This window comes from Otolemur garnettii, unplaced genomic scaffold (assembly GCF_000181295.1).
Source record: "Otolemur garnettii isolate 467f Iridium unplaced genomic scaffold, OtoGar3 scaffold00042, whole genome shotgun sequence".
Lineage (NCBI taxonomy): Eukaryota > Metazoa > Chordata > Mammalia > Primates > Galagidae > Otolemur > Otolemur garnettii.
Genome location: NW_003852437.1, coordinates 4790457 through 4803953, shown reverse-complemented (window position 1 = coordinate 4803953; position 13497 = coordinate 4790457). Strand labels below are relative to the sequence as shown.

At 42.7% G+C, this 13497-nt stretch overlaps 1 protein-coding gene across 1 annotated transcript in view; it reads left to right on the top strand.

The window, feature by feature from the left end:
• Nucleotides 1-267: 267 nt before the first annotated feature.
• Nucleotides 268-13497, top strand: part of UTRN (utrophin) — a 513062-nt gene continuing 499832 nt past the window's right edge. The window contains exons 1-2 of the mRNA XM_023513504.1: nt 268-772; nt 6615-6785. Of these exons, the coding sequence (XP_023369272.1) occupies nt 6707-6785 (79 nt within the window). The 5' untranslated portion in view covers nt 268-772; nt 6615-6706. The remainder of the gene's footprint in view (nt 773-6614; nt 6786-13497) is intronic.

The window sequence follows — 13497 nt, the reverse complement described above, 5'->3', positions numbered from 1 at the left end:
GCCCGGCTAAGGCCGAGCCGGCAGCGGAGAGGGGCCGGTCTCCGGAAACTAAGTTGCTGGGCCGGCGGGAGAGCCGAGGGGGAGCGGCGGCGGCGGCGGCCCCGCAGGTCCGGGCTTCCTCAAGGGAGCGGATCCCCGCTGCCCCGGCGTGAGCTTCTCCCCAGGGGGGCGGTGGCGCGAGAGCCACCGGTCCTGCGCCGCGCCCTCCCTCCGGTGCCTTCTGAGCTCTTTTCCAACAAAGGGGCAGGCCGGCGGCGGGGAGGAGGAGCGGGAGGAGGAGGAGCCGCCGCAGGAGCGAGCGGCTCTCGCGCACAAAGTTGTGGAGTCGCCTCTGCTCGGAGGAGGGGAGCGGCCAGCCGCAGCCGGCCGCGGGCTTTCTCCCGCCGCTGGGCGAGGAGGAGCCTCCGGCTCCCGAAGCCGATTGGGGAATCGCGGGGAGCGGCGCCCCCCTTCTTTTGGGTCATTTCTGCAGACGGAAAACTCTAGTGTTTGGCAAACTTGGTGCCTGCGCTCCGGCTCCAGGTTCACGCTTTGACTGTTTTGTTTTTGGCGGAACTACCAGGCAGGAAGATTGCACAAGTCAGGGGCGTTTTCACTAGGGTGTCAGTTTTTTTTTCTTTCGGATCTTGTCTGTTTCTCCACGTTTCATTTTTTTTTTTTTTTAACATCGCTTCACTGAACTCACATCACACACACCCCTGAGACTACTACGACCCAAGCAAGTCCCGAGGAGGTCTGGCTGGCTCGAGGCGCGGCGGCCCTCGGAGAGCTGGTAAGCCGGTGCATTATTGGAGCCCCGGGCTGGGAAATGTGACCACAGTCCCGAGGGAACGGGCGAGGGCCGGGAGGAGGATGGATTCCTTCTGCTGCTGCTTCTCAAGTCTCTGAGTTGAGGATGTAACCAACTTTTGAGTGCACTTTCCTTGGAACCTAAGTGGAGCTCCCCGCGGCGAGAGAGAGAATGCCAGAAGCGTGAAGAGAGCTCAGGCCAGGAGATCCTAGGAATGTACTAACGGCGAAAGACCCAGACTTCTCGGACTGGTTTTGTGCTGCCTCCTTGCTCCCCCAACCTTGCTCCTGGCCAGGATGAGAGGGTCGCACGTTTGTGCCGCGCGCAGTGCAGGGCGCTGGGCCAGTGCTCTCCAAGAGGGGACGTGGCCTCTTAGGAGAGCCTGTCACACACACCCCGGCCTCGGGAGGGCGGGGCTCGGGCGGTGTCGGCAAGGAGAGGGTGGTCAGGGGTGGCTGTGTGGTAGATGGGCAAGGGGACGCTTTCCAGTTGGCTGCCCCACAGGGAACGTGCTCCACCTCTGGGTGGTTGCTGCTCCCGAGGGTGGGGCTGGCGAGAGTGTGGCGCGATCACTAGCACCCTGCCACTGGCCCTGGAGAGGTTAAGGGGACCAGGACGGGATGGGGGCGTAGTCCGGAGGAGAAGCCTACTCTTCTCGTTCCCCCGACTTTTGGCATCCATTGCTGTAACTGACAAGGTAATTTATGCCCCCCTTTGGCCCGGGGTCCAAGGCTCTGGTTGCCCAAGGCCACTTACAAAACCAACAAAGCACCAATTGTAGGCTGTGCGACTTTTAGATGGCGCGTTGTTAAAAGAGATTTTCCCCCAAGCCCCAGATTACGAAAGGGAGTCGTTCAGGGGTGTTTCCAAGGGAAGGAGAGCATGTGCCTGAGCCTTGGGACTCGCACTTTGTTTTTCAGTGAACTGGAGAGCCTTGGGTCTGACTCCCGGGCTTCGCTCTCTGTGCTGTCCGGGGAAGGCCTCCTCTTTCTCAGGCTTCAGGTCACTTAGGTCACTGGGCCACGCAAGTCAGTTCCCCTGCCGGGCTTGGGAGGGTCACTGCACCGGTCGCCGTGGCCAGAGCGCACGGAGTTCTAGGGGAGGCCGGATCGGCCGCGCTCCTGGCCTCTGGGGCCCGCAGCAGTGGCCTCATCTATTCCTTTGTAAACTGTCGGGGTCTCAGGCAGTCGGGCTGGCCAACCCTCCGGGTTGGTTGCGGGTGGGCGTGGGGGGAGACGCAGCCTGTGGATGGCGCAGGGTCAGGCGAGCGCTGGAGGAATGCGAAGTTCCTGGGTACTTGAGCGAGGAGGGCCAGGAGCCATTCCCCGCCCCTTTTACCAGCACGTAGGGGACCGACAAGACAGCTCTTTAACTCTCCTTTGGGTGTTTACCTAAAATTTATTGCCCCTGTAAACAGAATTAACCACAGTAGTATTAACCTTCCCTGGAGCGCTTCCGTGTGTGAACGGCAGTTCTTGGTACTCAGCCTTTTCTTTTACTGTTTCAAGCAAAGTGGGAAACTCTTGTCCCCTTGTCTTCGCTTCTACTGTCTTATATTCCCGGGTTTTGGTTTTTGAGTGAAAGAATAGTTTTTGCCCAAAGACTTACACTGCATTTCCTTCCTAATGGACATTGGTGTGTGTGTGTGTGTGTGTGTGTGTGTATATACATATATATATATATAGTGTACATATTATATATAGTATAATTCTAAATATTTGACAAATTAAAACATTTTTGCCTTTAAGACTATCTATCGTCTGTCTTTTTCACCTTAGCTTTATTGCCCCACATTATTTTGCCTTCTGGTCCATACAGCATCCAGAAATGTTCTGAGGGAAGAGTTGGTGAATGCAGAGTTGAGTGAATGATTTGAGTGAGAAATAGCTGGCTAAACTTTACAGAACATCGTTTTGAGGTAAAGGAAATCTAGGGCAGTGGTGACAATGGATTACACTTGTATAGGGCTTAAAGCAGTACAAGCAGTCCCGGGTTGTGAATAAGATAGGGTCTGTAAATTTGTTCTTCAGTTGAAGTAGTATGTAAGTTACCTGTAATAGCCGCCATTCATAAGTGTGAGCTACCCTTAAATCGGATGTGTGCAACTCCAGGACTGCCTGTACCTTATTCATTTATAATCGATGTCTCATGTAGAGTTTTGTGGGAGATCACATTCCCTCCATCTCATAGGTGTGGAGGTGGAGGATCATATTAGGACACACTTTAGTGTGAAACTTTGTTGCTGCAGCTGTTGGTAGTTTAGAGGGAGGTGTCCTTTGCCTTGTGTTACTTAAACTGGAGGCTTCTGGCCATTAGTGGCAACAATATGTCAAAGGCCATCACTGTTTACATGGTTGTACGTTATTCTCCCTTCTTATTTTTTCCTTGTCCTCTGGTCACCTTTTCTTCTGTACCTTTGCAGAAAGTAAGGGATTTTCATTATAAAAAAGAGAAAAATTGAAAGTTATCTTAATGAGAGTGGCAAGTAAAACATTATAGTGAAGTATGACTGCTCATGTGCAAATAAAATGAAGTCCTCTGTCAGCAGTTGACTTTTAATGGAGTGGACAAAGGCTTTGGGCAGCACTGAAGTGGAGACCCTTGGCTAAGACCAGTTATGAAGGGAAGCATTAGATTTATATTTTAAAGGGAATAATCTGTAATTTTTTCCCAGGAAAGAGAATTTTCTTTAGGCAAACCTAATTGTCCATATGTAATCTTCTGAACAGAGTTTTTGGTTCTTGAATTTATGATGAAATACATTTAAGAACTTAGCAATCCTCTAGGCATGGTGGCTCGTGCCTATAATCCAAGCACTCTTAGAGGCCTAGGCTAGTGGATTGCTTGAGCTCAGGAGTTAGAGACCAGCCTCAGCCAGAGTAAGACCCAGTCCCCACTACAAATAGGGTGACTGTATTTCCAGCTACTCAGGACGCTGAGGCAAGGGGATCACCTGAGCCCCAGAGTTTGAGGTTGTTGGTGAGCTATGATGCCAGGGCACTCCACCCATGGTACACAGTGAGACTCTGTTTCAAAAAGAAAAAAAAAAAAAGAACTTAGCAATCTCTTACAGTTATATACCTGAACAAAGGAACTTAATCATATAATAACCCATAAATTCTTAACAGTAGTAGAGCCACATAAAAAATGAAAAAAGGTTTTTATATTCTCATAAAACCTGTCAGATTGATGATCCAATCCTGTATATCCAACTGCCCTTTTGTCATCTCCACTTATATATCTCAGAGGCACCTCAAATTCAGCAGGTCTGAACCGCACGCTCTCTCCCGCCGGCTGCCTCCAGTTTTCAACCTGGTGAATCATCCTAGTCACCCAAGCCAGAACTGGGGCAGCAATTGGCATGTTAGTTTCCTGAACCTCTGACGTCCTGAACCCAACCCCATTGCCCTTCTTTACTGAAAATCGAAATATTTCACATATTTACCCATTTCTTTTCATCTACCCTTATTTAGGCCATGGTTGTTTCCTGCCTATAATATTATTTTATAATGGAAAGAACAGCACAGTAACTACCCAGGTGTCTTTTAACTGTTTCTTCACTTCGCAGTATTTGTTTCCTGAACCTCTGACGTCCTGAACCCAACCCCATTGCCCTTCTTTACTGAAAATCGAAATATTTCACATATTTACCCATTTCTTTTCATCTACCCTTATTTAGGCCATGGTTGTTTCCTGCCTATAATATTATTTTATAATGGAAAGAACAGCACAGTAACTACCCAGGTGTCTTTTAACTGTTTCTTCACTTCGCAGTATTTGTTTCCTGTCTCTCTCCTCTCCCCATCTCTCTTGCTCACTGTGTCTGTATGATGCGTTCATACATACATGTATCAGCATATATCCGTATGTACAGATGAGATAGATATGTGCTGCCCTGTCTGAACTTAAGCTAGAGATATTGTCACACTTCATTGCTAAATAGTTTGTCAGGTGTCTCTTATACTCAAAGATATCTTGCATAACAATATCATTTGTTAATGTTAAAAAATTTAACACTGATACAATATCTAAAATCCAGTCCAAGTTCAGATTTTTCAAATGATACTTTAAAATATCTTACTCTTTAAAATTCTTAATTTAATCAAGTCTTACCTTTACTCTCCTTTGATCCACAGAGTTCCGTCCCTGTTTTCATGACACAGCCCATTTGAGAAGCCCCAGGCCATTTGCTTTGAAAACCATCCATAGTCCAGATTTGTCTGCTTGTGAGAATCATGTTGAACATTTTCTCAAGGGTATAGAATCTATTCCATTGCATTACATGGTGCCCTGTTATTACTTATGTGAAGTGTGATCACTTGGTTAAGGTTAGGAATTTCCCCCCAACATATTATTATGAAAAATTCCCAAATATACGAAAGAGCTGAAGGACATTTTCATTCCGTGTCCATATATGCATGGCCTGGGTTTCTTAATTAGCATTTGCTATATTCTGCTGTAGTTTCCACTGTCCATATATTACTCTGGTCTACCTATAGGCCACAGTGGTCAAAAGGCCAATCTGGTCATGTCCATTCTCTGCTTAAAACTGTCTGCTGGCTCCCTATTGTTCTTCAGACAAGGACCAAAAGCCTTACTTAGCATGGTCTCCAAGGCCCCTGACCCTGATCTTGCCTGTTCTACCTCACCTAGTTCAACAGGTGTACTTGAATCCTGGCTGTCTTCTAGCTAAAAACACTGTCCTGTGCTCAGCTCTCTGACTGCTCCATCATTCTTACTGCCACTTTGTATAGGAAGCTCTTACCTTTTCTCTTTCCACTTCCTTTTTTGACTAATTAAATTCTTGTTGTCCTTGCAGGCTTAGCTCAAGTGTCACTTCTTTATTCTCTAATTGCCCGGGGCAGGTCAGATTCCTCTGCTGTATGCTCTTATTACTCTATACATCTCCCTTGTACATTTGCAGTCTATCAGTATTGTAGTGAAGTAATTCATTATATAATTAATTGCTTAGTGTCTGTATGCTCCATCATGGCAGGGGCTGTATTTCTTGTTGATAGTCATATGTCCATTACTTGGATCAGTTCTTTACACATGGTAGGCATTCAATAAATATTTGATTAATGAGGCCAGGCGTGGTGGCTGGCACCTATCATCTCAGCACATTATGGAGCTGAAACAGGAGGATTGTTTGAGGCTAAGAATTTGAGATCAGCTGGGCAACATAGATAACATCTCCTTAAAAAGACCAGAATGATCAGCGGAGGGGTGGTGGTGGCACACACCTGTAGTCCCAGCTACTTAAGAGTTTGAGGCAGGATGATTGCTTGAACCCAGAAGTTCAAGGTTGCAGAGAGCCATGGTCGAGCTACTGTGTTCCAATCAGAGCAATAGAGCAAAACCCTTTCTCTCTCTAAAAAAAAAAAAAATTGCTGAATGAATAGTTACTATGTACAACAGTATATAACTATAGGAGGTTGGACAATTAAGTTCTTGAACTCATCCTAGAAAAAGTGCTACATTACCTGACTGCTGAATACCCCTATAGTCATCTTTGAAGTATGCTCCCTGGGAAGTTATGTACTGATACTAGTGCCTAGTCCATCCTTCAAAGCAATTTTGGAACTGAAAGCTGTCATTATACAAGGTCTGACAGTTAAGTTCACACAAAGTTCTTTGAAGGGTGGACAGGTGCTGGCCTTGGTGCACAGTGTCCCAGAGGGAATACTTCAGAGGTGACCATAGTGTTATTTCAGCAGTGAAGTAGGTAGCACTTTTTCTAGGATGAGTTTACAAGCTTCATTGTCAGGACTTCTTTATAAAAAAATATGTTTTTTCAAGTCAATACTTTCCCCTTTCTTTTTAGGTATTAATGTCACACTAAACTACTGTGGAAAGTTGAGAGTCTTAAAAAGAGGACTTGGAAAAGTTTTTGGATTGCACTGAAACCCAGCCAAGATGGCCAAGTATGGAGAAGAGGAAGCCAGGCCTGATGATGGGCAGAACGAGTTCAGTGACATCATCAAGTCCAGATCTGGTAGGTAATGGAAGCTCAAGACAGTTAGGCATTTTTATATATAAGCTACTTAGGAGACATAGGTTCCTTGGCTTGTTTTGTGTTGTTACATTGTGAGGCAAACTTCTTTTGAGAAACTTCATTCTGGTGAATGACTGCTATTCTGTAAAAAAGTAATATAATGTCTTTCTATCCTGTCTTACTTTCTCAGCCCAGTTTTGTGTCTTGTATATTGACTGACTTTGCTACTTGCAGCTGAATGCTATTCGTTCATAAGACCACCCCATTAAAAAGTACAGCTGGGCATTTTTTGGATATATTTTCTGGAAATTGAAGGGATTAAATGCTTAAAGTAGGAGGTGCCTTAGTTTCTGGAAGGAAAGATCTGGTGATTTCATTCTGTTACTATATATATTCTCACCTCTATCCCTGTTAGGGGCCATTACTTGGCCAATAGTTGTCCACCTACCTTGAATCTTCTTATTCCAAAGGTAGCGTTTTCACCGAGATAATAAACTAGACTAAGATGGATTAATGGTTTTCATATGGACATTTAAATTGGGGACCTCAGAATACCATTCCCCTCGTCTAATCTTTATATAACTAAGTGTTTCTTAACTCTGGCTGTACAAATGTATCAACTGGGGAGTTTTTAAAAATGCAGATGCATTGGCTCCACTCCAGACCTATTGAATAAGATTGTTTGTATTTTTAAAAAGCTTCAAATATAATTCTGGGACAGGCTTGAAAGGGAGATATTTTTGAGCAGGCAGGGCCTTTCTGAACTTTGAAAATTACACAGAACTCCACTATGGGTGTGAGCACTATACTTAAGTAACTTTGAGAGCTACTTTGAGGTATAAAATTATATCTAGTGTCACTTTAAAAACCAAAAAGGAACCCGAAGCTGTTCTGCTGTGTGAACCATCTTTGTATTATGTTAGGAGTTTATTTCTCATTCTTTGAAACTGTAGAAATTTGTACTAAAAATAAGATTGAAATTAATTTTCATAGAATACACATTTTGCTTCATGACACTGGTATTGGTTGATTGGTAGAGATTTTGGTTATTAGAGATTTGGCCGCAAATATTTAGTGACTATTGTGTAGCTTGAAGAATCCTTTGGAATTATAGCTTAATATCCAATCAGTCATCATAAGAGTTCAGTATTGGAGGATTGATTAGGTCATACTAGTTTCTCAATATTTTGAAAGAATGCTTTAGAGAATATTCTATTTCTCTAAAATTCTTTCTGGTTTGTTCCATTTCTCTAAAATTCTTTTTGTTTCAAATGTTTTATTAGTACAAAGTACTTATGTAAATATAAGGGATTATTCATGTCTTCTTAAGAGTACAGAATATATATTCAGAAATATGTAAACAAAATAAAGAGAAAAATGAAAGAGAGGCAGTTCAGTGTCTCTATAATGGCCGTGTTCTATAAATTCTTAGGAGTTCTATTCTTAAATAGCTTTCTGAGTCAACCTCCATTATAGCTAGACCTTTGATATTTATAACTTGTACGTTAGTCATGTCCATAAAAGAGTAATCATATAAGTTTAAAAATACCGTGTATATGTGATGAGCACATAAACTTACAAACTATTCTTTACATGTAAAATTATTATTTAAAAAGGCTGACAAATCTCATATACTTAGGGGAAAGTTTGCTGAATTTTTAACAAATGCATACCTATTAGCCAAGTAATTCTATTTCTAGAATTTTTCCATAAGCAGAACTTAAAAATGTATATTCAAGAAGATGATCACAGTATCATTTATAATAGAAAAAATTGGAGACACCATAACCATCTAACATTGGGGGTTGGTTTGATCATTGTTTTCTAAAGTATTTTGAAAGGATCACAAGTTCTAGGATTGTTAACATGAAATTCAGAAAAACATGTCATAGTCAAACGACTTTAGGAAAATACTGTTTCAAGACTACTCTGTTTCTTTACTGAGGGCATCTGAGCAGATCATACAGCATCTCAGTGGCCCTAACTACAGTATAACCATAAAGTGGAAGATTATACATTCATAAAAAGTGATATGGATGGGTACACATATGGATATGGAAATACTCTTCTTGATACAGTAAATAAAAATATATGTTATAGGAAGCATTTATGTGAAAGATTATTATTATTATTTTTTTTTTACAAAAATTATATTATACATTAAAACATTAGTTGTGGTCATCCTGGCATTTGGAGATTATTATTTTTCTCCTTTTGCCTATGTGCATTTTCTGAAGTTCTTTACTGAACCTATATGACTAAGTTCTTATATTTTTTAAGACCATCAAATTGCTTTGAATATTAATGTCAAGCTTATGACTTTGTTATTATTTTTTTTGGTGGACCTCCTTCAAAACACATTGAAAATTTAGCTGTTGCATACCTGAGATATCAGTCACATTCTTTGGGCTGGATAATGTTGCAAAAGCTAGTAGGTCATTTGGATTTGAATGGGCCTATTTGCTCTCATCTTGCTTTCTTGAAGGCATTTTTTGGATTATTTTAAGGTAAGTGTTTAGTATACAGGGGTCATAGCTCATGATACGCCAACATTTATGCTGGGATTGTCCCTATTTTAAGGGATTTTGGGGTTATATTCAATCACAGGAATAGTCAACATATAATATACAGTTTTGAAGACCCTCTTCTGACATGTTCTATGCTGGATTTGTCACTTTTTCATTTTTTAAAAAGGAATATTTTCTTATAGGGAAAGTTTGATTCTCATCTGCTTCTTCAGGTTTCTTAGGGGTATGGTTGGGGGTGGGAGGATAGAGATGGCTGTGGAAGAAAACTAATGTTGAGAGTATATTGATCAATTTAATCTTGGTTTATGAAGATTCTTCTTTGTCCTCTCCAAATCTTTAAGTCTGGGGTGTCAAAAAGCCTGGCAGAATAAAAACATGTGCATTTCATGTTTAATCATTTGGGTTGTTTGCGTTGTGCTCATTCAGTATTGGTTTCATGTTGTGTGTAAGGTTTTTACAGTTTTATTTATTTAAAGCCATTTCTACCAACTAAACAAATACGAAGTTATCAAAGGTAGATGATGAAGTCGTTTCATGAATATAAAAGCCATACGTTTATTTATGGTTGCAGTGTATTTGCTTTGGATTTGATCTGCAATGATCAAGGATTTGGGGTTGTATAAATGTAGACCTTTTTTCTCTAACTTAAAGGCACATAAATCAAGTTTGTCATCAATGACTGTATAAGGCTAGGACATTATGTTTCTTCTTCTTGTCTAATCCTGAGATCTAAGTTTTTTTTGTTTTTATTTTTTAGAGACAGAGTCTTGCCCTGTCATCCAGGCTGGAGTGCTGTGATATGATCATAGCTCACTGAAACCTCAAACTCCTGGGCTCAAGGGATCCTCCTGCCTCAGCCTCCTCAATAGCTGGGACTACAGTTACTCACCACCATGCCTGGCCAATTTAAAAAAAAAAATTTTGTAGAGATAGGATCTTGCTATGTTGCCCAGGCTGGTCGCAAACTGCTGGCCTCAAGTGACTCTCCCACTGTGTGCTAGGATTACAGGCATGGGCCACTGAATCCTGTCCCTGGGACCTAATTGTTGAGGGAACCTTAGGGGCCACCTCTGTTTGCACGCCTCCAATGATGGGATCTCACCACTGAGGATGATAATGATAATTCTAGCACGTTACACTTGCCGAACACATTCTGTGTGCAGATGTGGTGTAAAGAGTTGAATCCTCACAAGCAGCATTTTACCTTTGACAGACATAAGCCACTCTGAAGTAATTTGCTGCCCTGACCTTCTTCCTTTTTCTCCAAAGGTTCAGTTGTGCCTGTCTCAGGGCCTTTGCACATTCTTCCTCTTTCCATCTTTGCCTGGCTGGTTCCTCGTTGTCGTTAAATGAAAGCTGAAATGTTTCTGCCTCTAAGGGAGTTTCCCTCCTGACTTGAGAAAGTAGCTCTGCCAGTCACTCCCGATTGCACTGCTATGTTTAAGTTCCCCGTGTGCTTATTGCTATCTGGTGCTTTTGCTGGTGTGTTTGATAGCATCCTCCCATCAGAATTTAGCTACTTAAGAGCAAGGGCCAGTATATCCCTGGTACCAAGCTCAGTCTCTAGCTTATAGTAATAGGTAAGCAACTTACTTATTATTTAATGAAAAATCTGCAGTTTGGAAGTGGCTGAGGTGGGATTAGAACTCAGGTGATCTCACTCCAGAAACCCTGCACTTGACCTCCATAGAGTGCCACGCCCCAGCCCCCAGTCTCCCAATTTACAAGGCAGTTTATTCTGTTGTTGGTGGATGATTTTTCTTCATTTTGTGCCTAATTTTTTCCTTTACAAATTTGCATTCTGCAAGCAGCTAAGGCGCCAGCCACATAAGACTAGAGCTGACAGGTTTGAATCCAGCCCAGGCCTGCCAAACAATAATGACAACTATAACCCACAAAATAGCTGGGAGTTGTGGTAGGTGCCTGTAGTCCTAGCTACTTGGGAGGCTGAGGCAAAAGGATCCTTTAAACCCAAGAGTTTGAGGTTGCTGTGAGCAGTGACTGCACGGCACTCTACCCAGGGTGACAACTTGAGACTGTCTCAAAAAAAATTTTTTTTTTTTTGCATTCTATTAACAGTATTTAAACAGCTTTTCTGTCTTTTCCTGTGTAGTTACCAAGGTTGGGACCCTGAGCTGGGAGGCAGAGCTCCTTTGGGACCCTGGTTGGCAGCACAGCCCTGCCAGCAGACAGCCCACTGCTGCTGGGCCTGTCGTGGCCTTCTTTGATTTTTGGCTCTGGTCTCTGCCATTCTCTGTTGCGAGTTAACAAAGAGGAAAATACCAGAGGACAGGCAGTCCTTTGGGTGGAAGATAGAGAAATTGATAATCTGTTTCTGACGTGAATTCCCTTTTCTCTTTTCCTCCGACTGCTGCTCAAGGCTGGTAACTGGCCGAGGTTAAAGAATGCAGTGGATCTCTGATGCCCTGACATTTGGCACAGTTTAGGGCCTGGTCTGATGCCCAGATAGGTATCTGTGGTATTGAAAAGGTTGGTAGAGGTGTGTGGGGGAGGGAAGCAAAGTCAGGATAGGGAAATAAAAATAAAACAAATTATTTCCTATGGAACATTATACCTGGTTACATTTAGAGCAAGCCTCTTGAGAATCTGCTATGTCTGCAATAAAGTAAACTTGCTTCACAAGATTCATTTTTGTGAAAATTCTGAGGAGGATTACCTTATTTGTTTATCTTTCCAAGGCCTTTCTTGAGGAAGGACAGTGCGTAAGTTGTATTTAGGGAGTCCTTGGTCTACTTCTTTCTCTTACATTTAAAGAACTATCTGTGAGGGGATTTTTCTGAACAGCTTAAGGGACAGTGAATATACTTCATTCTGTGTTTCTCCTGAAGCTTTTCTTGGCTGGAATACCTGCGCTTTGAAGGGAGGTCTTTGAGCAGGTTGGTTTTTTTCCATGAGCCCTGGGGATTTGAGGTGATGGACAGTTAATGTGATGGAAATTCAACTCTGGGAGAGGAGGGCAGCTATTCTTGTAATGCCTGTAAAAATATTCTCCATGTTGTTACCTCATTATGCTGAAGTCGTGCCATGATAAGAAAGTTTTCTGTGTTAATGTGATTCTCGTGGCCAGTTAGTGCGGCTGTGAAAGCTTTATAGGAGATCCATTCCCAACCGGAAAATGCGAATTGCTGAGAGTGATGGTAAGCAAAGGAAGTGCGTTAATTATACAGACGGGATGGAAAACTCAATTTTTATTGAACCTTAGTTGAACCCAGAAGTTTGAACTGGGTGCTGATATGATGATTTTTCTGGGAACAAGAGAACGTGCAAGACCATTTGAACGGTTGCAGATATTAGTTAAAATTTAATCTAAAGCAATGGAATAGGGTACTCAGGTGGTTTCAGAGGTAGATTTCCCTCCTCCCCCTTAAACTGTGTGGCGCACAGGCATCAACTATGTCGTGTTTTTATCTTTTTGTACGGCTTAGCTGTTTAATAATAAATAGACTCAATTCAATATTTGAAATGTGACTCAGCGTGAGTTTTCCTTTATGTGCACTCAGGATGCTGGTTTGTGCTGTGAGAATTAAAAGCAGGTCGCTGACCTTTCACTTTTGGTTCCTCTGCCCCTGGATCGACACATGTGAACTCCAGGAGGGAGTAAAGTATCCGGCTTCCGTCTAGCTCTCCCGCCTGTGCACCTGTGCCTTTGAATAGTCAAATATCTGAGGTTTATTTAAATCCTATGAGACTTCTCTATCAGAAGGGGGAGATATTTTATATGCTCATCTGGCAGCTAAGATTGAGGTTTAGGACGGTACCACCTCATTTTCAATTAAAAAAAAAATCAATTTCCTGGGCGGGGCCCAGTGACTCACACCTGCAATCCTAGCACTTTGGGAAGCTGGGCAGGAGGATCACTTGAGGCCAGGAATTCCAGAGCAGCCTGAGCAGGAGTGAGACTCTGCCTCTACAAAAAATAGAAAAGTTAGGTACAGCTACTTGGGAGGCTGAGGCAGGAGGATCTCTTGAGCTGGAGGTTTTGGTGAGCTATGATGGTGCCACTGTACTCTAGTCCAAGTGACAGAGTTGAGACTTTGACTTAAAAAAAAAAATTCAGTTTCTTAGAAAAAAAAATCAGTTTTGTCTTTCATAGCATTGGGATGCAATGACATATAAAGCGTGAGAAAAATATTTTTGTGTGTGAATGTTTTCTTTTTTTTTTT